The sequence below is a fragment of the Anopheles bellator genome, chromosome 2 (genome assembly GCF_943735745.2).
Source record: "Anopheles bellator chromosome 2, idAnoBellAS_SP24_06.2, whole genome shotgun sequence".
Lineage (NCBI taxonomy): Eukaryota > Metazoa > Arthropoda > Insecta > Diptera > Culicidae > Anopheles > Anopheles bellator.
In genome coordinates, this window is record NC_071286.1 from 75290534 (window position 1) to 75312499 (window position 21966).

General features: G+C 49.8%; 3 protein-coding genes across 3 annotated transcripts in view; 2 read left to right on the plus strand and 1 right to left on the minus strand.

Moving 5' to 3' along the window:
- Positions 1-360: 360 nt before the first annotated feature.
- On the plus strand, positions 361-4968 carry LOC131210413 (restin homolog). Its single transcript, XM_058203654.1, has 5 exons — positions 361-1261; positions 1343-1369; positions 1673-3030; positions 3102-3301; positions 4304-4968. The coding sequence occupies exons 1-5, from the start codon at positions 365-367 to the stop codon at positions 4348-4350; spliced, it is 2529 nt and encodes an 842-aa protein (XP_058059637.1). The 5' UTR covers positions 361-364; the 3' UTR covers positions 4351-4968.
- LOC131210415 (DNA-directed RNA polymerase II subunit RPB11) lies at positions 4723-5618 on the minus strand. The gene is made up of 3 exons (XM_058203658.1): positions 5438-5618; positions 5252-5341; positions 4723-5123 (listed from the first exon to the last, which is right to left on the minus strand). Exons 1-3 carry the CDS (start codon positions 5488-5490, stop codon positions 4913-4915), a joined length of 354 nt encoding a protein of 117 aa, XP_058059641.1. The 5' UTR covers positions 5491-5618; the 3' UTR covers positions 4723-4912.
- A 575-nt stretch (positions 5619-6193) lies between these two features.
- The window catches only part of LOC131211314 (mitogen-activated protein kinase 1), a 39555-nt gene continuing 23782 nt past the window's right edge, over positions 6194-21966 (plus strand). Inside the window, exons 1-2 of the mRNA XM_058204732.1 lie at positions 6194-6242; positions 6957-7659. Of these exons, the coding sequence (XP_058060715.1) occupies positions 7442-7659 (218 nt within the window). The 5' untranslated portion in view covers positions 6194-6242; positions 6957-7441. The remainder of the gene's footprint in view (positions 6243-6956; positions 7660-21966) is intronic.

The following is a 21966-nucleotide window of genomic DNA, read 5'->3' on the forward strand; positions in this document are numbered from 1 at the left end:
CAGTCAGCTAACAGTATTAGAGGCAGCCAAAAGTAAGCTCGAAACAGAATTAAACACCCTTCGGCAGTCTTTCGAGGGAACGTGCACGGAAAAGGAAGCCAAATTGGCAGAACTTCAGACGAGTGTCGATGCTGATCGGGAGGCACTAGAAACAGCACGGAAACAGCTCCACATGGCCGAACAGGAAAATCTTGCCAAAGACAAGCAGCTGGAAGAAGAAGAGGTGCTCGTGGCGGCACTGCAGAAGGAGCTGAAGGAACTGAGCGCCAGCAATGCGAACCTTAGCCAGGAACTGGCCACAACGAGAAGCACCTTCGCAGACAAGGACGGCACACTGGCCAAGCTGCTGGAGGAGAAAAATGCTATGGAACTGCAATTGCAGCGTACCAACGAAGAATCTACTGAAAACGTAAAGCAATTGGAGGTAGAGTTCGCCAAACGGGAGTTATCGTGGCGGGAAGAAACGGAACAGCGGAACGCGGCCGTACAGCAGGAACTTTCCCAGCGCGATGCCAAACTGGCGGAAGTTACACTGGCGAACGAGCAGCACCAAAAGCAACTTGAAGCTGCGCGACAATCAATGACCCAGCTGCAGGTGATAATTGATCAAACCGAAACAGCACTGGCGCTGAAGAACGATCAAGCTCAGAGCCTCAATCAGCAGATTGCTGACCTGCGGGCACAGCTCGCTGGCAATGAGGAACAGGCAGGCAAGCTAAACGTGTCACTCTCCGAAGGCACCGCCCGGTTGGAGGCCAACGAAAAGAAGCTCTCCGAGGTGCAGGAACAGTTCGGAAGGCTTGAGATCGAGCATGCCGATTTGCGGCGCAAAATGGAAGCGCTCGAACAAAAGTCGGCCACAGTGCAGGCGCAAAAGGTGGACCTGGAACGCGAACTGGACACGCTTCGTTCCACCACGCTAGACTCGAACTCTGAGCTGGCGAAGGTGACCGAGGAACTCAAGGGCAGACAGCGGGCTTTGGAGCAGCTGCAGGATGGCTACAACACGCTTAAGATCGACGGCGAGCGGAGGGCGGACGAGAGTGCCCAATGCACTGCGGCGCTACAGGATCAGGTAGAACGGTTGCGGCACGAGATGCAGCAAATCACCGACCAAAAGATCGTCCAGGAGAACGAACTCAACACGGAGTTGCGCAAAATCAAGGAGCTAGCCGAGCAAGAGAAGGACAATCTCGTGCGTGAAATCGCAGCCATGAGGGCAAGTTTCGACGAGGAACGGCAACGTCTGTCGAACGAGCTGGTGGAACAGGTGGCAAAGGAAACATCGCTAAGCGCCCAGCTTACCGATGCAACGGAGCAACAGAAGCAAACTATCGCCCAGCACACGGCGGAACTGGAAGGGTTACGGGCGGAATGGGCCCAAGAGCGCGGAACCTACGAAACGAAAGCCAAAGAAGCGACGGAGCGCGAAGAGGTCCTATCGAACCAACTGGAAGCATCACGAACGGAAGCAAAGGATTTGAAGGAGGCGCTTCAAACATTGCGCCAGTCCACCGAGCAGGGATCGGCCCAGTTGTCGGAGAAGCTCGAGCAGAAAACGCAAACCATAACGCGGCTGGAGAAGGAACTCACGCAACAGCAGGTACTGCTGGAGCAGCGGTCCCAAGATGTAGGCGAAATGATCGAAAAGCTGGATGCCGGAGCCACGAAGCAGTCGGAGTTGTTGCAACAGTTGGCCGCCTGTCAGGAGGAGATCCAGGTGCTCGGCAAAGCGAGAGCGGATTCGGAGAAAGCATGCCAAGAAACGCGCAAACAACTGGCCGATCTGAACAGCTCGTACGGCGAAATGGAGGATGAGCAGGTGGATCTGGTGAGTCGAGAAGAGGCGCTCAAAAAAGAACTGACCCAGCTGGAGGACCGACTACAGACCACTGCCAACGAACACTTGAGTCAGCTGGGTATTCTGAACGAACGAAACAATGATCTGTTAACGCTTGTGGATACGACCACGGCCGCCAAGGCATCCGTAGAGGCTGAGGTGGTTTCGTTAAAGACTCAGCTAGACCAGCAATCATCGGCGAGCGTGGCACTCCAAGCGAAAGTAGACGAACTGAGCCCACTGATAGAATCGAGCGCAGCTCTAGCGCAAACGGTGCAATCTCTACAGCAGACGCTACTGGCCAAAGACTCCACCGTACAGGAGCTCACGAAAGCGTTGGAAGAGTCCAAGCAACAAACCACACTCCGGGAGGAGACTCTCGGCAAAGTGCAAGAGGAACTAGAAAAACTTCACCAGGATGTAACTAGCAAGGACCGAAATCGGGACGAACTCCAGACCAAACTCGATGCATCGGAACGGATGCTGGCGGAGCAGTCTGAGCGGGAGAAGCGAGCCTGCGATGAGATGGCCGAGTTGAGACGCACCTTGGAGCAGGGTCGCAGCGTTGCCCGCGAGCAGGAAGATCGTGCGAAGGAGCAGCAGCGTCGCATCAGCGAACTGGAAACGAAACTGGCCGCCCAATCGACACAATTTGACGAGCTGCTCGATCGGAAGAAATGCTCCGAGACCGAACATTCGGCTCGTCTGCACGAGCTGACCCAGAAGCTGCTCGAGATGGAAAATGGAAAGCGGGCGGAGATTCTGGAGCTGGAGCAACGGTTGGCCACGCTCGTGGAGCGAACGGAGGCGCAAGCCGCCGACACGGCCCAGACCCAGACGGCCCACCAGCGGGTGGCCGATCGGCGCCAGCAGGAGCTCGAGTGTGCCAAAAAGGATCTGGAACTACGCGAAACCGAGCTACAGCTCGCCAACCGACGCCTGGAGAAGGACAACGAACGGATGCGCGCGGAGCTGCTCGCAAAGGAGAGCGAAGTGGCAAAGTTATCGAAAGCGGCCAGTTCGGCCGCGAGTGCCGCAACGATGATCCCGGCGTTGGCCGGTGGTGGTGACGCAAACAACGAGAGCGGAGCACAGATCGACTTTCTCAACTCGATCATCGTCGATATGCAGCGGAAAAACGAGAAACTCAAGCTACGTGTCCAGGCCCTGGAGTCGACCGGTCTCGACAGGTGGGTCAATGTCACTATGGTGGGTTTTGAGTTCGTCATTTCTACCTATTTCCTGTACCTCTCGCCCGCAGCCAAAACATGAGCTTCGAAATCCAGAAACGGAAACCGGCGCCACGTGTCTTCTGCGATATCTGCGACGAGTTCGATCTGCACGAAACCGAAGACTGTCCGAAGCAGTGCTCCGACAGTCCACCGGAATCGCTGAAACATGCGGGCGATGAGAAGGAACGCAAACTGCCACCGCCTCGGAAGTACTGCGAAAGTTGCGAAGGTATGGAAAACCCCATTTCTTTGGCCCTTTTCTCGTAGCTCTTGCGAGGAAAAGGTTTACGAATTTAAAGTTTGCACGGTCATTTCCACCGTCATTTTACGAGGAAATAAGTTAAAAAATAAGGAAAAAAATGAAATAAGGAAATGAAAATGAAAAATGAAAAATGAAAAAAAAAAAAAAAAAAGGAAACTACCGAAATCCCGTTGTTTGTTCACCGGTAAGTGGCTCGGTTACGTCATCGGATACAAGTGGCCAACATCCTTTTGTACTTTTACGTTTATAATACTGTAACTAAAAACGTAGTACATTTGAATAATTAGAAAAACTGGAGCCTGATTGCACCCATTTTGGGGACAATGATTTTGAATTTTTTTCCAGATTGATCCAAGAATTTATTTCACTTTTAAAAGATTTCGTTCTTTTCGAAATTGCAAAGGACTTGTGAAGGGACGATTAGAGACAAAAGGACTGGTTTTGGAAATGCAGTCGCTTGGGTCTATTAAAACGGCCGCTGTTAACGGTTTTACTGGTTCACACGACCAAACACGTCGCCATCGCCGGTGCGACTTTTATCGCCCAAGACTCCGACAGGATCGTACTCGAAGAAATAGGAAGAACACAAAGCCGGCGTGTAATTTATGGGCTGGCCCCGAACCGAACGCTCTCTTCTCCACTGCGCCCAGCCATAGTGGAGGTCATAAATTCAGGTGGATTACGGGGTGTACGGATAACACACATCCTTTCGGACACACAATTAGCTGCATGCTTCGTCGGGTTGATACCAACGACTAAATTGATATCGTTTAAGTTTCGCTCCTCGGGCGCAACTTTGTTTCACCAGGAAAAACGGTAGGAACCGTTGGGCACTGAGTGTCGGCCGAAAAACTTGGCTAGGACTGTGGCGGATTATTGCAGCTAACTTTGCTCCTGCTAGTGTACCCTATAAGTCAACTATTAAACGCTTTTCTAATGCTCTTCTTTCGATTCGTAATCTTTTCGCAGTTTTCGGCCACGAGATAGGAGAATGCCCGGACGACGAGACGTACTAAGAGCCGAACCGGATGGAAGCCGAACTCACTTTCTACTCACTAGACGGGTGTTTTAACCGTTTCATTTGAAGCGTAGAACAAGTTTTGCATGCTAGGCTTAGTTTATGCTTTAAACAATTTAATTTTCGTTTATTAAACGGGAGAGCGAATGGGTGCGCTGTTTGTTTGTGAATCAGGAAAAAGTAAATTATTTATCTGTGAATTAGGTGTAGCAGCTACATTGGTTTCTGTTTCTAGTGATCATTGTTAGAACAAGGATTAAAAGCTAAAGGACGCGCAGTCAGGATTTCAGATGATAGATCAATTGTTGTTAATTCTGTTCCTTCGAGCGTTTCGGAAATGTCATTTGAAGAGGAAAAGGCAAAGTTTAGAACTAGTTAGAATAATTCAATATTTATACGGAAGAAAACAATATATAGGTCACCACACCATACACAGTTTGAAATTCTCTCCCGCCGCACGGGCACGGGCTTGCTCGGGCCAAAGTGGCGTTTCGGCGGGACCGGTCCGAAATCCTGCCTGCCGAGCCAACGGCGGCAAACGGCGTTTTGGGAGATGCTTTTCAATCGCCGCCTTCCTTCTTCTCTTTCATCGCCTCCCGGAACCGTTCCTCGAACAGAGACAGCTCCGAAAGCAGATCGGTGATGGCGTTCATGAACGCTTCGTGGGGCGAGTACTCCGACGTCGTCTGGATGCGCAGTACGAACTTGTGCTCGAGCGGGTGGGGAAGTTTGTAGCCAGCAAACAGGACGTTCGGGTCCTTCAGTAGCTGGCTGCCGGTGGTTTTAAGGCGCAAAGAAAGAGATGGCGAGAACCACACGGGCGGGCGTGTGATTGTGCCTCGGTTCATTATTCCCGCACCGGTGGTCGTTCGGTCGTTCGACGACCGCCAATTACTCACTTGCGAATCATGTTTCCCAGGGTGTGATCTTCCTTGTTCACTGTGAAAATGGCTGCATTCGGCACCTTCATGTCCAGCTCCTTGATGATCCTTGGGAGGGAGGGCGATTCCAGGATTAGGTTCTTCCGCGCGGCGTTCAGCAGCCGGCCAATTAGCCGGCTGAAGATGCACTCCCTCAATACTCACTTCTTTTCTCCTTCATACAGGAGGAAAGATTCGAAGGTTGGCGGTGCGTTCATGGTGCAATGTTACGTCTGAACAAACTGTGTACTAAATCCCTGTCTAGAAACGATACCACAGCAGTTTCGTCCTCAAAAATTCGAAATAAACCGAGCTGGAGCACTTTTGTTTACACCACTCTGCTTCGTTGCCTTTTCGCTTCCTAGCGCTTTCAGTTTGACGCGTGCCCTGCCTTTGTTTAGAGGCTCGGTTCACGACTTCAGTGTGTTCATTATTCCACATTTCATGAATGCGTCGCTTGGATGACACATTTTGCACGGGCGCGCCCCGTAGCTGAAATAAGAGAGGAAAACCATTTAAACGAAAAAAAAGGAAAGGCAAGATCCTGCGAACTTTGATACAATCCTGAAAGGTAATAAAAAATGTTTGCAGTTTGCAGCTAAAATGGTTCATTCGAAGGTTCATTGCTGCGTTCATTGGCCCCTCGGCCCAAAGGAGCTGTCACTTCGAGTCGACATAACACGCTCCAAGTCGGACAGTTCGCCAGTCACACAGCGAAAGGCAGCTCCCGAACGACGCACGCAGCACCACTTTTCCGTTCGTCCGTTCGCTTTCTGGCAAGTGCATCGAGGAAGTTCCGACCGACGGTGGTCCCTGGGCCCTTCCGGTAGTGACGCGTGTGCTCGAGTCCGCTTGGAGTGCAAGCGCCCGCCAGAGTTACGTGTTTCAGTGAACTTACGAACGGCGAACGGCAGGGAAAGTCCGAAGGCGCATTGTCTCGGCGGCAGCCAGCAAATATCTTCCCCATCAGGTTGGTGTGGCCGTTGCTCCTGCTCCCTGCGTTACCTGGAACTGGGAGCGTGCGAGTGTGTTAGTGATCCTGTCGAAGTCATTTGTGTAGCAAACCACGGAAACGCGACGTAAAGGAATGCTACGCAAAGTGTTTTAGGTGAAATAAAACTGAAAACCAAAACAACAGAGCCGACTTCGATCCGGTCGCCTTTGGACCGCCTTCGTGCTGGTGATTGCGTTCCTTAGCAGGCGAGCTAGCGACTCGTTGCTGTGTTATCGGTGTCCACCGATAACACCCGAATATTAGCGCCCTAATTGGCGCGCTAGACTACACCGTTCAGGCGCGGAATCGGAGGGCTGGTCAGCAGCAGCTGGTTGGCTTTCACTCTCGGACTCGGCTCGGCGCTTGGTGTGTGCGGTGCAATTTTATCGTTTCATTCCGCTCATAATTATCACTTATCTGTCGGAGACGGTGTCGGAAGGTTGGCTTTTATGCCGCTATCTATTCCACCAATAGTCGCATCCACAAATTTTATTGTTCTGTTTCTTCTTTTGCTTGTCTCCCTTGCGGCGCACCCGTTTGCGATCCGCGTTCCGCTTTGACAGCTGCTGTCAGCTCGGAAGGCATAACATTCTGGAAGGCATAACATTTTTGGCTGACCTACTGCGTGTGCCTGTGTATGTGTCGACGTGTGCCCATTGTTTCGTGTTTTATCCTCTTTCGGTATCGCAGTGAATAGTGCCGTTTCCTGTCAGTGAAAGTGTAAATGTAAAAACCCGAAAATTCTCTGTGGCTTCCTGACCAGAGCATCCTGTCAACTGTGTGCATGAGCGTGTCCGGTTTTTTGGCACACCCTTCACCCTTCGGCAACAACTATCAAGCAGCGTGACCGGTGATTGTGTCATCAAAAAGGAGGCTGCGACCGAACAACGCTGTAGCTGCGTGCGTACGCGCCTGTGTTTGTGTGGCTTTGTTGCCGGTGTCCTCACACCAGACGTCCTTTGATCGTCCGTAGGGAAGTGTTGTGTTTTCGTTTCTGGCCCGCCAGTAATTGCATCCGACTCGAAGGCAAACAATTAGCACCGGCAACACTCCGTGTCGATTGCAAAGAAACCACAAAAACAGGTCACCGCCTGCTTGCTCAAGAAGGGGCCCGAAGACGAAGTTTAGCAAGTTTCTGGGGCCGGGTTATTGCAAGAAGCGGGACGGAAGTCGACATGGCAGAGGCGGCAAACAGTGGGACGGCATCGGTTGCGGCTGGCGCCGGAACGGCAGCGACAGCGGCGGGCGGTGGTGCGGCGGGCACAGCGGCCAACAACAACGGTGTCGTCAACCAGAACCCAAATGCCGAGGTAATCCGCGGCCAGTTGTTCGAGGTTGGCCCACGGTACACGAACCTGGCGTACATCGGTGAAGGAGCCTACGGAATGGTTGTGTAAGTATCGCCATCATAAGCAAAGCACCTTTAGGCCCGTTCCATCCGTGACCTACTTTCGGTGCGGTTTCATGTGGTTCATCATTGGAACCCCGGTTTTTCGTTGCACAAATCGTTGTTGTCATCTTCTGCTGACGGGATCTTCATTTTAGCTTTTGCCATTCTTCTTCAGTGCGCGCTTTGCACTATTCGCGAGGGAAAGTGTAAACGGAAAGTTCTCTTCTGGTTGCGTTCGTAGTGTCCTCGTCTGAGAAAACGGCGGCAAGAGCGGCACATAATGTAAAGCCCCCTCCCTCCCTGGACACATTTTGAAGTAGACGCGAAGCGAAGACATGCTGATAAAAATAAAATGGGCATCGTTGGAGGCCCGTCCTACAAATCGAGAGGCCGGGCAATAGGCGCTTTAAATTGGTGGATTAACACCGGTGTCTACGGCAAAGATTCGGCTCTGGAACACTGATGGCGCGTCAAAAATCAATATAGGCCTCGGGGTACACACCGCCAGAGTACGACAGAGGACGGCCTACAGAAATCGAACGATGGGCCGTTTTAAAATGCTCTTCCTACGCCTGCTTCCCACCGGAGGTGAAATATCATTAAAGTGCTAGAAAGACGGGTGCCTGTAACGGATCCTACAGTCGAAGAATCTTGAAGCCATTTGATAACGATTGCCTACGAAGGAACATGTTGTAGATAGGGTAACGATGGGCGGCTATCGTCTATGTCGCGTGTCATTCATCCTGTCTCCGGCCACTGTGCACGGATCAATGCAAGTTGCGCTTCCGGTTAATCGATTACTGCTAATCTTTCCGGTTCGATTGATAAACCATAATCTGCAAATTGCGCTTGCAACGAGAAGGAACAACTTCTGTTCCTTCTGAATTTTTCATCTATTGATTATCAATCCACAAATCCATTTACTTCATACTGATGCCAAATAAAGGTTTACAAAACAGTATGTTCATTTATTTCATCGAAAATGGCTTAATGCAATCAAACTATAGACGAGTCAATCCTTCAACGTTTCTGAGAGCTGATGTAATAAAAACAACTCTTTTCTAATCAGGCTTGGAAGGAATGTTTTGGATAGTTACCAAAAACATTGTCCCTAATAAAGGTGTTTAAACTGGATTCCAAGTTAGTGTTTTGTTCGCTGCCAAATGGAACTCTTTCATCTCCAAGAGTTCTTTAAGCTTTAAAGCTGCAAACTCATATCGGATGCAAGCCGCCACACTGTTCATTATCGAGAACACCGCGCACATCTTCTCCAAGAACCCTGGAGAGGGATGCTGATTCCTTTCACATTCCCATAAGGGCGTATGCGGCATCTCGGGAACGTGCGTTACGAGCCAACATTTAAATCATTTGCTGATGTGTGTCTGCAGCATGGGAATCACGAATGGGACCACTCGGTTTCGTTTGAAGTTTGCGTCCGTCCCGAGCCAGGAACTCGCAGCGACGGGGTGGAGTCATTACTGCGTATCAAAGGACACCGGGCGAGCGTTCCATCACGGAGCATTAAAGAGGAGTTAGAGGCAACAGTCTTTTCGATCGCTGACATCGAACAATGATCCCTCGATAACGTTGGTATTTGAATGATTCTAACAAATCTCAAAAATGTTCTCGCGAACCTTATAAATCGACATCAATGTGCTATTGTCGGTGCCTCTTAAATCCACTGAACCCAAGCGTCGATTTCGGTTGTGTATCCTTTAGCCGAGAAGTTTGTCTTTGAGCGTACGTCCTGGCACTCCCTCCGGTAATGGCACTATTTTCCTAGGTTCGGGTCTGGATCGATGACTTCGATGCGGAGTTAGCGATTTTTCGCTCTCAAATTGGATGAAAATTGAATGACAAAGTTAGTCCCCTTCCTTGCCGTTGCTGAACGCGGAGGCAGCTCAGTCTTTCCCCTCTGCTCAGCTCCTCTGAAGCAAACATTGGCCACCGGTAGCTTTACTCTTCGGATGATTCTGCACGCTCCGCCCGGGTCACGTATTTACGACGGTTTCGTGCGCTCTCCGACGGCTCCACACTTTGCATAGATCGGTCAGCATATTCGAGGGACGACTAAAATCACACTCGGATGGCCACTCACAGCGGAGCGAAGCACCCGGCAGGCAAGGGCCTTCCTAATCCCGGTCCCATTTGGGAAAATTTCCCGAACTGAACAGAAGCGGCACACTCATTTCAGCGACGGTTGCTAGGCTACCGTTTCCAGAGGCAGTTGGGCCTTTTGGGTTCATCTGATTGCTGCTGCGGCTGCCTTGGTCGGTGCCGGTGGCGGTCACGTGTTGCTTCGAGCGTAAAGAAGATTTTTCGAGCTTCTCACACAAGGAAATCAACCTTTCTGGTCGATTGCTAGAAAGGAGCGCACGACATTTCCCTGGTTCCTGGTTGCGTAATCCAAATCCGCCGTCGGTCGAGAATGGGTGCACAGCGGCTTAGAAGGGGCACTGTCACTGGCGGATGATAATGGGTCCTCGCCTCCCGAGGATACGCCATGGAATCGCATCCACCACCTCTCAAGTTTGCTGATGCTTGGCCTCCAACGGGATTACTGTGATTACGCTTTCCTTCATACTCTTGTCGTTAGCTTGCGGCCGCGGCTCGGTCGAGCGTGGTAAAATGGGAAAGAAAATCTCTCACTTCCTGACAGTTTGTCACCGGAAACGCGTCGCGTCATGCCCGACTCGTGGCGATGGTGGGTTGAATGAAAAATCACTGTCTTGAAAGGAAAAAGCTGGAATATGCAACGAGAACGCGGGAAACCAACGTGCGTCATCGCAGCCATGTATGCCGCTTGGGGCAAACGTTCAGCGAGGTCAATCAGTGAAGCCATAATTGCTCCACCCGATCAATGTTCGGTTGCCGGTCGATGATGCGCTCCAAACTACGGAACACGTATTTGCTTCCAATCTTGGCGTTACTCCAATTTAACATTACCAACAGTAAATCCGCCATTCACTTACTGTGGCAAAGAAACCAGTATAGAACAATCCTTCCCAACTGTTTGCTAATGAAAAACGTGTTCCTCGATCTTCCACGTTAATGGCCGGCTGGCGGGCTTATCTTTACGACAATTTTTCGCACTTATTAAGCGATAAATAAAATTACAACTCTTCGGTTGGTCACGTGCAAACGGGCCCCCGCTTTCCAATCGCAATCGCGTAAACCGGTCGAAAACGGGGCCGGCCTCAAGCAGCATCCAACATTTCATCCTTATCATAATCGTCTCCAGGAGCCGGGCGCCACAAGGAGCGTCGAGTTTGCGTTTGCCGCCCCAAACCCACGACCGCAGACAATGATTTCGTTGAAATGTGATGATGAGATTTTAGCGGTTGTAATCACGGCGCAATGTGGTGCTTTTAATGGCCCATTCCAAACTTTCCGTTCCGACCGGAAACAGAGAAAAACCTACAATCGCGATGGGTGCGGAGGCTTGGCGACCCGGCCCCCAGCCGCGCGCAGCAGCACTGTGGAGGTCAGTAATATTCAAGTTTTCGGGTTGGTTTTACCTCTGATTAATATTCATCCATTTGCCGAACGGTTGCATCTGCCTGCGTGATTGCTTATCGTTGCGTGCGTGCGTTTCCCGTGTCCACTTTGTCGCGGCAGCCATAGTTTTGTTCGCCAAAACTTTTCCTTCGAACTCGAGCAACATTTGTTTGGCTGGGACAGAGGAACAGAAAAAATCAGTCATTTTACACGAACGTTAGAGCGTGCAAAATTTCGCGTGCAGAACGCTAAAAGTATTATCAAATGGCATAAGTTTCGTGTGCAATACGCTTCTTTACCGTTTCCTTCCTTGCGACCATCATCCTTCCGGGTGAAAAGCTGTCCATTTCGCGCAGAACTTTCTCGTCTCCTTCCCCAATCCGGAGCCCAACCTTCCCGAGGGATGACTTCTACCGTCACCGAGCGTACCCTACTTACGCAAGGCTGGAGTTGATAAAAGTGTGGAACTTTAAAACTGTTTAATCATAATCCGGTTCTACCCGTGATGTGCACGCTGAATGCTGCTCCTCCGGGTGCACCACGACTGCAGAGCTGCCATCCATTCTTTACGCTCCATTTTCATCGCCATCGTCCATTTCCCCGCCACTTTGGCGGTGGGAACCAGGTGTCCCCGTTTTCCAAACTCCAACCCACCCGAGCCCGGGTTGGCCGAGCGTGGATTTTACGCTCTCGTGCTTGTTGTTGGTCCGTGTTCTATTTTGCGGCACTTGGCAAGCATAAACTGGAGCACGCCAACCACCCTGGACGACGCCGAAGGCTGTGATGTGTTCGCTCTTTGTCGTCTGAAAAGGAGCGTGTAGGGTATACATTTTCCGGATGCAAGGATTTTCTACTCGCCCCGGCGTACTGCTAGCCTTGGCGTGTGCGACGTGTTGAGCCCTCTGGGCACACACCTGCAAGGTGTTGTGTGCGGCGGCTCACAGCGGAAAGCACTACTTACGACCTTTGCATGAGATTTTAATTTCGCTACACACGCTCTCTGTGACGGAAGGAGTTGTGCGTCTTGGCCCGGCATGACGGCAGCGCATCATTCAAATAGATTGAGGCGAAGGACTACTGGGGTCCACCGAGGCCTGATAAGCCTTAGTGGCAATTTATCACCCGCACGGTACTGCGTTGGAGTGCTAGACAGGCGACTGAGCAGCTATCTTGTCGTGCGGTGCTTTCAATTTTATGTTTCCAATTTCGCCGGCATTGCCCCTAATCATCTGCCCTATCGAAGCGCGGGGCGTGGTGTGATCGTCGAGTGTGTCGTGCAAAACACTTGTCCAAGTGTTTACTGCCTGCCCTCCCACGTGAAGCGCGCCTTCTAGCCGTGTCGGTCGCTGTAACTAATGCTTCTTGTGTAGTGAGCATTTTTTACCACTCACATGCCAAGTAATATATGTTTTTTTAAAAAACTCACCCACCATCACGGTAGCGGTATTTTTCGTCAGCAGAGCTCACTGGGGCCATTCTTCGTCGTGCGGGACACTAAAATGATGTAAAGTACCCTTCATAAGCTTGATAAACTAAGCTCAACGTGTGTCGTACGTAACCTTATTTTTCGCTCAAGAATATTCGAGTCAAATAACGTCTTCCGAGGATGATGACTAGATCGCTCTTGACAGGAGACAAGGGCGCGTGTTCCGTTGCGTCATTTCAGCCATGACCATCCAAATTGCATCGCTTGCTGTGTGGATATAGTGTGGTTTCGCATTTCGCCGAGCACGTTTCCTGATGGTTCTGTTGTAAATAGAACCGGAAATTGCTTTATGTCGTACCCAATGCTGTGTCCTGTGTATCAAGAGCACGCTTTGTCTGCAAATGAAATTTATCCCAAAAAAAGTGCAGTTCTTTCGAGCATTTCACGATCATTTCTTTTGAAGTGTTTGTTTCCCTGTTTGTTCGCTCTCATATCTGCTTGTGAAACACCGGAAACGATGTGCGAAAAAACACCATCTTTTTTTCGCTTGAAACACACAACTCGGATGCAAATTAGCGAAATGGTTGATTATCAAGGATCGGATAATTAGTTTCGTTTTCGTTGCTGGGCTTCTTGGGCACAGACAAACGAATCATGAGCCCCCGTCGTTAGCGAGTTGAGGGCGTTCCCCACGCGTCCAGCACGTACTTCTGACACTTGCCATTGAGCGCACTGCTTTTGGCGCAATATCCGCCAAATGGTTGTAAAAATTAGCGGCACATTCGTGCCGCGTGCGGTGGTCCTGGCATGCGCAACAAAGGTGAGTTTATTATCGGTAAAAAAAATCGTTGGATCATTATCGTTTATTGGTTTCCGCCTGGATGTTTCGCGGAACTCGACCATTCTTTTCCAGCATTCGAATTTGATCTTTCATCCGTGCGTGTCCCCGACGGGTTGTGCTTTTGGAAGGTGCTCATTATTTTATCATAACCGAGCACTGAATTTAATGGAACCGAAACTCGAATCAGTCCCCAAAAAGGCTTTTAATTTTTGATGTAAAAAAAGATGAAAAACAATTAAACAACGACCAGCTCGTGTTGTCGCTTTTCGCCAATGCTCAGCGGAGTGAAGCTTCCTTTTGATGTGACGGTCCATCGGTTTCCGTGAACTATTCGGCTTTTGTACAGTCTCGAGGAAAATCATGCTCCGGTAGCAGAACATGCCAGCAAAGGCCCGGCTTTCATTGGCTTTCGTTCTATGGCATGATGGTGGTGGCAAAAAAGAAGTGCTTGCCAAAAGCGAGCCTTCTCTCTCTTGAGTGGGTAATGTAATATTAATATTATATGGTTTAGATACTCCTCCGCCATGAGAGCGAGAGCGAGAGCGATTAATTTGAACTGCGGTCTAATGTGTTCGGTCCCGGCCAAACAACCCTGGCTGAATTCACTTTACCTCCCAAAAAGGTGGAGGAGAAACAAAAAGGAATGGATGGATGGAGATTGATCGGGACCGAATTTTGGTACCATAACCCCAAGACCCCGTCAAAGTGGTGTCGGTGTGTATGTGTGGTAACTTTAATGAATATTGAACACACGAAATATTCACTTGTATTGTGGGGTGTATTGATCAATGAAGCAGAAGTACCCAACGCACACAATGCGGTCCCGGGTTGTTTGGGTAATGTGCTTATTTTCTGTCCATCACGACCAACGTGTATTTTCACGCATTTAACAGAATGAGCTCTCCGGGAAAACTCTGACCAACTCGTTGCGTTTCAGCGTTCCCTCAGGTAAAGAAATAGTTTAATTATAAATTAAATATTAACAATCTGCTAATGGATGTACGTACCAGATGGAGCTTGGAAACTTGGTAAAAGCTTACCGGAGATAGCACAAAAACATGATCGTATATAATGGCGAAAAGTGTGCGTTCTGAGGTTATCAAACTGTATCCACATAATTAAAATATCCCTAATATTATTCTTTACCATCAAATTGAGATTAATGCTACCACACACCTGTTGCTTGACCTGTACCAACTCTCTGATCCACGAGAATCGTAGAAAAATAGATAAACCACGACCGAAAATGCTCCCTGAACTTGAGGGCAATAATTTTAACCATTTTCCAGCGTCAATATCGAAAACGCAGCAACGAACCGTGTAACTCATGGTACGAAGAACTCGCTGCCGGCGATAATTAGAAAAGTTTTCGCGCTATGATCCTGCAGTCAAAGTCCTGATCTTCTTCGGAGTTCTTTTTTTCTCTTGCCACCGGCCTGTGACTGTTTGTGGAACGATTGGGCCAATCTTATTCCCAACCGTTTTTTTGGTTCGTTTTTTGATAACAAAACTCGGCGGTTGTGATTGCAAAACAGTTTGCATAAATTTTACCTTTATAATTACTACCATTCGTTGGTCCCGCGTAATCGCTTAACAAGCTCTAAGCCCTTCCGACGATCGTTAGAGCACAAATAAGGAAAACCACCTCAAAGATAGAGGGGGGGTCCACAGGGGAGGAAAGGCCCTCTGTGTTTAGCCTAGAATATTGTCCCTTTGATACGACGCGGTGTCCAGATAATGATATTTGTCCTCTTACGACATGCAATCGAAGTAATTATTTGCTAATCGTTCTAGGACCCCCCGCGCGGATTGACCCTTGCCAATTCGGGGCATCGGTCCGAAGGGTCATGAATAAAGGGAAGTAAAGCGATTTGGGAACAGTTTTTCGTTGTTGGACGGTAATGCAAAAAACCGAAATTTAGGACCCAACTCTGCATGGGCCCGAAGATTCCTTTCTTTTTCTTGCCGTCAGCATTTCAGTGTCTGCCAATCCATTCGCTCGGACTAATCGGCTCATTCTTGTCATTTTATTTTCACTGCTTAAGGGAACTTCGTTCCGTTTTTTCGGTCCGATAAAATATCGCTATCGTTTGACGCTTGATTATCCATCAAAGTTATAAATTGTGTGCCCATTTCATTGGCACGTCGCGTCTTTGTTGCGAGACGTTTGTAATGGGAGTTTTATTTTTGTGAAAATTGTTCTAGACCTGGTCCTGTTTGGAATTTTCCTATCTACAGCAATGAAAGTGACGGTCTCTAGAGCGTGTAGATTAATGAACCATTCGATCGATGAGAACTAATCGATGGAGGGGGCTAAACACAGCTCATCTTGTTCTAATGCTGCGTAATACAATTTCATTACGTTGTTCGCGTTTGCCAAACAAAACCGAAATTAGTTCGAGTGCACCTGACGTCGGTTCGTTGAAGCCGAGTCGCTAACCCTCTGAATGATTTATTTTGCGACTCGTGCCTGGAGGAGAATGATGAGCTGCGTATGAGGAGCGAAAGTTGGAAGGTGCGTTTTATTGGAAGTCTTTTGGGAAGTCAACGATTCAATTACACTAATGTCAATACGCGCAGCTCCGGAGGAGGAGGCCACTGCCCCATGCTTCTAATGATGTTTCATTACCCTGGTCAGCGTTGCGGCCAATCAATTTGCGGACCAATTTTTCCTCTTTCACTCTCCCTACGACAGTGACGCCTCCGACCGTGACTCCTCCGACAGTGACGATGCTGCCTCCCAGCCGCTAGATGACTGGCTTTTGAATCGATCAATCATAATGGTGGCACGTAGCTGTGGCTTGCAGCACGCGTGCGGTGTCCTGTGCCACTCGTGCGCCGAGTTTGCATAATTCAGCATGAAAACCTAAACGCCCCCCAGTGTGTAGTTGGTTGCGATGTAAAGTTAATGTAATTATCGTTCCGGGACACACTGATAGGAATCTAATTAAGATTCGGTTCCCGCATGAGCGTATCACATGCCTAATCACTGAGCCAAGCACATTCTATGCGTGTTAGTTTTCGCATAATAAACGTGGAAGATGGCTCGTAGGTCCGGCTGGGGAGTACCGATGATATTTATTCGCCGACGGCGCGGACTCCCAAACGCGCTCGAGTGAGGGATTCTCATTTTCCTAAACCCTTGCCAGAGCCGTTAATCCCGTTTAGTTTGATGATAATTTCATTAATTATTGTTGTGCGGGTTTTGTTTTTGCTTTCGCCTTCCTGGCCGCTGCTGTGCGTCCATTTTTTGTTTTTTCAAGGATTAGCGTTAAACATTTATTTTGCCCCCTCTCTGCTGCAACAACAGACCCCGCCAGCCAGCCAACCAGAGATTGCCGTTCGGTGGAAAGATTAATGATGGAGACGATAATATACGTGGCACGCACAGGCAGGCGGCAGTCTGTAGCTTCCGTGGGTGTTGAAAATTTAATTCTCACTTTCCCGAAGTCTTTCAGCGGGTCAGGAGAGGCGCCCGGTTGTGGTCATGGGTGGTCGACAGAGAGAAAACGCCGGACGGTTAAGCCGGAGCTGTTCCACGTCAATCGCGCCAAGCCGACGGAGGGACGACGACAACCACCACCACGACTATGCGAGTTATGCTGATTATTTGTGAGAAGAGGCTCAGCCAGTGGGCTTTTCGCTCCGAAGGGTGCGGCCGCCACCGTTCGAGCGAGAGCGACCGAGTGGCCACGTTTAGTTGCTACTGCCGGTCGTGGCTATATTTAGTAGCCCACTTTCCGGTCCCCGGTCGGGAGCGGCCAGTAAGATGCGCATAATCGAAGGGAAGCGCGCTGCAGACCCACGTGTCCGTAGTACTGCTCCGGGCTTCGAGCAGAATGCGGTAAAATGGGATAACAGGATAATACATTCTCCTGCTCAGGGTCACGGACGCTTGATGTCCAGCCCGACCGGTAACTCGATCCGCATGTGTGTGCGTTCCATGTAACATGAACCAATTGGCCGGTCGAGACCGATTCACCGCACCCAGAGAACGGATGTAATATCGGAATTAACCTTCCTGCGCTGTGCGCCCGGACGATACGCTGAGCGAGAAAGCCGCGGTACTTCGAAGGATTAAGCCTCGGCCATTCGTCATGGTACGTGCTCCTGCTGGCAAATTGATACAGATATAATTGTCTTCCCACTCAGGCGTGTGTGGTGTGTATCCGTTTAACGGCACGGAACTAAGCCCCCCGGATTGTGTGGTCGCATCGCGATTGTTATCCTTTCCGTCGTCTTCAGCGCACCATCATCGGCGCCACCACCGGCGCTGGCGTTGAGATATTTATGGCCCCAACCACACCATGACGTGCACGAAAAGTGCAACCGGTTGGTGGCCGGCTACTGAATTTAACAAACGGTCGATTTAAAAGTTTATATTCCCATTACCCAAACGCTCCACGTTCGACGTTTTAAAAAGGGGCTCGTTTACCGCTTGAATGCCTCCCCGTATCGTTTCCGCTCGTTCCAGTAACTTGTCAATCGCGCAGAGCGTGACTAAACGAAAGCGATGCCGAGCAGGTGTGAAGTGAGAAAGCTAACATTGTTGAGCGGGCAGCGGTTGGAAGGCGCCAAAGTGTAACATCATTGGCCCCGGTGCGCGGGACACTGTCGCGCTAGTACCATGGCAACATAACGGAAAGCAATTTAACACACCGCCAGCTGCGATTCTCTGACGAACGGGGTTTTATGGACCATCGACTTTGCTGGTTTGCCGTGGGCCGTAGTAATGGGACGACACCGCGGACAGAGAGAGAAAGATAGGCGAGTCAGGCGTATCCTATTTTCCGGGAATTGACCGACAAGCCCATGGCACCACAGGACCATTGTGATTATTATTATTTGTTATGTTTTGTTTTGTGTTAAGCTCCGAAAGGAATGCACAAGCCAAGAGGTGACATAAGCACAGCTTACTGTTATGATGGCTGGCTCACCGGCAAATCACTGTCCTAGACAGTGGTGTCCAAACTTTGACAGCCACTAAACATTCATGTCATACACTCGAGATGACGCAATTCTATCTTTATTTGGAAAAAAGCCTAACAAACGCCACCACAAATGAAACTATACTATATTACTTTCGATTTTAATAACACAGCTCTTGATATTGTTCTACCCATCGTTACGACACCAATCGGTAGGTGTAGAATAAAAACTGTACAGCATTGTGTTACAGAATGTTGCCAAAGAACTGAAGACTCCTGTTTTTGCATCGGCTCATTGGCACCTCCATTATTATCTACGTTCTCCGGCAGAGGACCCCATCATCGCTCCCATTTAGTCTTCAGAACGAACACTTCCGGTCCGTCGATGGAGTTCACTTTCGCGACTCTCCCGGACACCGGAAGTTCCGCCAAACGGAAATCATTTTCTTCTGACGGCGCATCGCATCACGCGGAGTCTGTCGTCGAAGGACAACGATTTGCTGCTGTAAGGGAAGAAACATTACACCGTTGTTCCATGGTGTGCGCGTAACGACGGTGCAATCCTGTCGTCTTGCCACGTCAACGGGCACTATCATCAGCTTTTATATTTAGATACGCTTGCGTTATCTGCTGCAAATGATGATGCAAATGCAGGAATTGCATAAAATTGTTCAGCGGAATCAGTAACTCAATAGCAGAGAGACTATCAAGTGTTAAGGGGAAGCGAAAATATATGGCGTCGTTTGCGTTTTCTCGAATCACTTGCTAATAAAGTTAGCGGAAATTATCCCGCGTCCGTTACCTGTGGACGCCGGCTGTAGCACTGGCGGTCCAGACTCGGGCTGATTTGGATAATGAATTTTTAATTGGCTTTTTCGAAGCACCCGAAAACCGAGTTAGGTTCCGGGGCGAGTGACTCATCGTGAAACGATCCCCCAGGACACACGTGTCGTTTAATTGAAATTGTTTACACGGAGCTACTCGACAGCGGGGGACGACCCAACCGCGGCTGGTCGAAAATCCTTTTTCCGAAAGAGGATTAGTGTAGGAATTTTACTACATTACGCGCGCTCCTATTTTTGGGCGGGTGGTTGTTGCTGACGGCCACTGGGCGCCAGGCCTGTCTCGTTGGTCGGCATGGTAAAAATAAAGCTCGTTCCCTCGATGGGCATAATAATGCGGAAAATAAGATTGGTTTTGCTTGTGTTTCTACGGACCGCCGTCGTCGCCCACCAAGAAAAAGTTGCCCAAAAATAATCCCCAAAAGTTACGCGCTTCTCGGTTCGGTGGTTCTTATGTTTTTTTTCCCGAACCTAAATTCAAAGTTCTTGGGCGTGTGGCCCTCGAAGCGCGATCGGAGTGATGCTGTCTTTACGATAATCGTTAAATCGAAGATATTTCTTCGCGCGTTTCCAATCGGAGGCATAAAACTTTGCTTCCGGGGACCGGTGCTGAACCCTGGCAGCGGCGGCCCCAATCACGCAATTGAACCCTTGCCCCCTGCCGGCGGGTTTGTGTCCATATTACGGGCCCAGTCCCTTCGAGTACGCAAATAATTTCCTTGGGGCCCTCGAAAACCCTTGCCCTCTTGGTGTGAGTGTAGATGGAATCAGGCAAAATCAATTTATGTCGTGTTCCGTCGTGTTCGCTGGCGGAAGTGCTGCTTCCGTAGAAGAAGTCGGAGGACTACAGGGCGCCATCCGTGCCCTTTTGTAGCTTTTCGAATTCCGCGTAGAGCAGGCACGTCAATATTGTGTTCTGAAGCGACGAAAGGTTTGATTGGAGCGCGTAAAGAGTGGTGTTTTTAACGAAGGAGTCCCATTCTTGGCCCAGACTCGGGCGCTCAGTAAGAGGCCCTTAGGTTTTGGGCAGATGTAAATAAAGATAATTTCCAAATTGCTTGGCCGCTCGCCGACGTGGTTTCGCCTTTTTCGCAAGGATCTGGACAGCGCGGGGCCGTCAGGTGCTGAGTTGCGTGCCGAATGGTGGCCGCTCTGGCTTTTATCTTACTTCCGGCGCGAGGGCACCAACACCCAGTCGCAGCCAGTTGGTGGTTTTCCTTTGGTAATGCTCCTTAGGGATACTCGCACTTCAACCGCACACGCGTGCGTCCCGGCAGCATCCGGGATCGTATTACGCGTTTGCGTCCTGTTTTGTTCCTTTTTTAGAGTGCATTCCTTAATCTCTTGTCCTAACGTTTCCTGTTACTCGGCGTGCGGCGCAACCATGAGGGAATATCTTACATTTTTATGGAGTCACATTATCGGCCGGGGGAAACCTTTTAACGTTGGTGTGCCGTTAAAAGAATGTGACGCGCTCCGGTGCGTGGTGTCCCTGGGGATAATTCTTCAATTCATCATTTCACACACCAACCGCTAGCCCGACCCGAAGGCGATGCTCTCTTCGCTATCCTCCCTCGCTATCCGTTCCTCAGATCACCCTCCGAACATGTGGTTCGGGGCGCTCTTCCTTTTGAAGTCCTGGCTGCGTACCAACTTTTTTCCCCAACATTGTTGCGAAAGTCTCCCGGATCGCTGGTGACGATTACTGCGGATGGGCTATTTTTACACTCATTTTCCTAAGAGCTTTCGTGTGGCCCCTGGTAAGAGTGGGAATGGACCGTGTGCAGTCCTAACTTTCATGCGTGTATGCCGTCCCGCCTGTCTGTTGCCCCGCGGCTCTGGAAACCAGCTGAAAGAAAGCTCAATCTACGCCGAATTCCGTTATGATTTATAATTCCACCATATTGTTGACTTCCGACGGCCATGTTCGGAGTTTAGAGGGCTTTGGAGTTACCGACAGGGACGTTTTCTGTTGAAAGTTGTTTGCTCCAGAGCAATTGTTTTTTGCTACGAATTGTGAAGTTGAATGTTGTTTGCGCCACCCCTCCCAAAACATACACACCCACGGTTTCTTCTTGAGAAGTCATCTTGCGCCTGCTCCTATCCTTAGACGGTGCTTAACGAAGAGGGATAATAAATTTGATTTTCAATTTTCGTTTCGTGTTACCAACATGTGGCTCACGCTCGACTTCTCGGCCCAACATTGGGCCAATGGCGTTGTGTTTGTGTTTGCACTGTGTTCCGAAAGCTCTCCGGTGCCTTAGGGACCGAACAACGATTGCACACACCGCGCACCGATCGCATGCTAATCCTGGCGACCGTCGTAGAACGGTCTGCGTTCGTCCTCTCGACTTTGTGAAGCGCCATTGCCACACGTAGTCCCACCCAAATTCGCACACAAAAGGGTGGTGGCCAATTATCGACGGTTTGAGATCCTTCCTGGAAACCGGTTCCTTGGGCAGAGCTCTCGTACAGGGAAGTGGTGCGATTATGAACGTGTAATCAAGGATACGGTCCTCCAAGGTGCCTGCCCCCGGGTTGGACGAATTCTCGACAAACGAGAATGATTGAAAAAATATCCATCCAATCGGTCGGTCAGTCGGTTCTCCGCCCTTGAACACTGGAGGGGATTAGAGCTGATTGGCCAGAGGTTTGCATTCGAGCCTCTGTGGAGGCTCCGAAGTCGAGTGGCTGAGTGATGTAGAAAAGAAAATCCCTCCCGGGTAGGGGCTCGTTCGAAAAGTGTATTCATAATTGGCGCCCCATCCTGCTCTC

Coding starts and splice junctions, on each gene's coding strand:
- LOC131210413 (XM_058203654.1), top strand. CDS start 365: ATGGAACTGCAATTGCAGCGTACCAACGAAGAATCTACTGAAAACGTA. Junction 1,370..1,672: donor CGGAACTGGAAGGGTTACGG/GCGGAATGGGCC, acceptor GGAGCCACGAAG/CAGTCGGAGTTGTTGCAACA. Junction 3,302..4,303: donor GTACTGCGAAAGTTGCGAAG/GTATGGAAAACC, acceptor ATCTTTTCGCAG/TTTTCGGCCACGAGATAGGA.
- LOC131210415 (XM_058203658.1), bottom strand. CDS start 5,490: ATGAACGCACCGCCAACCTTCGAATCTTTCCTCCTGTATGAAGGAGAA. Junction 5,342..5,437: donor CTGTATGAAGGAGAAAAGAA/GTGAGTATTGAG, acceptor CTCCCTCCCAAG/GATCATCAAGGAGCTGGACA. Junction 5,124..5,251: donor CTGGGAAACATGATTCGCAA/GTGAGTAATTGG, acceptor AACCACCGGCAG/CCAGCTACTGAAGGACCCGA.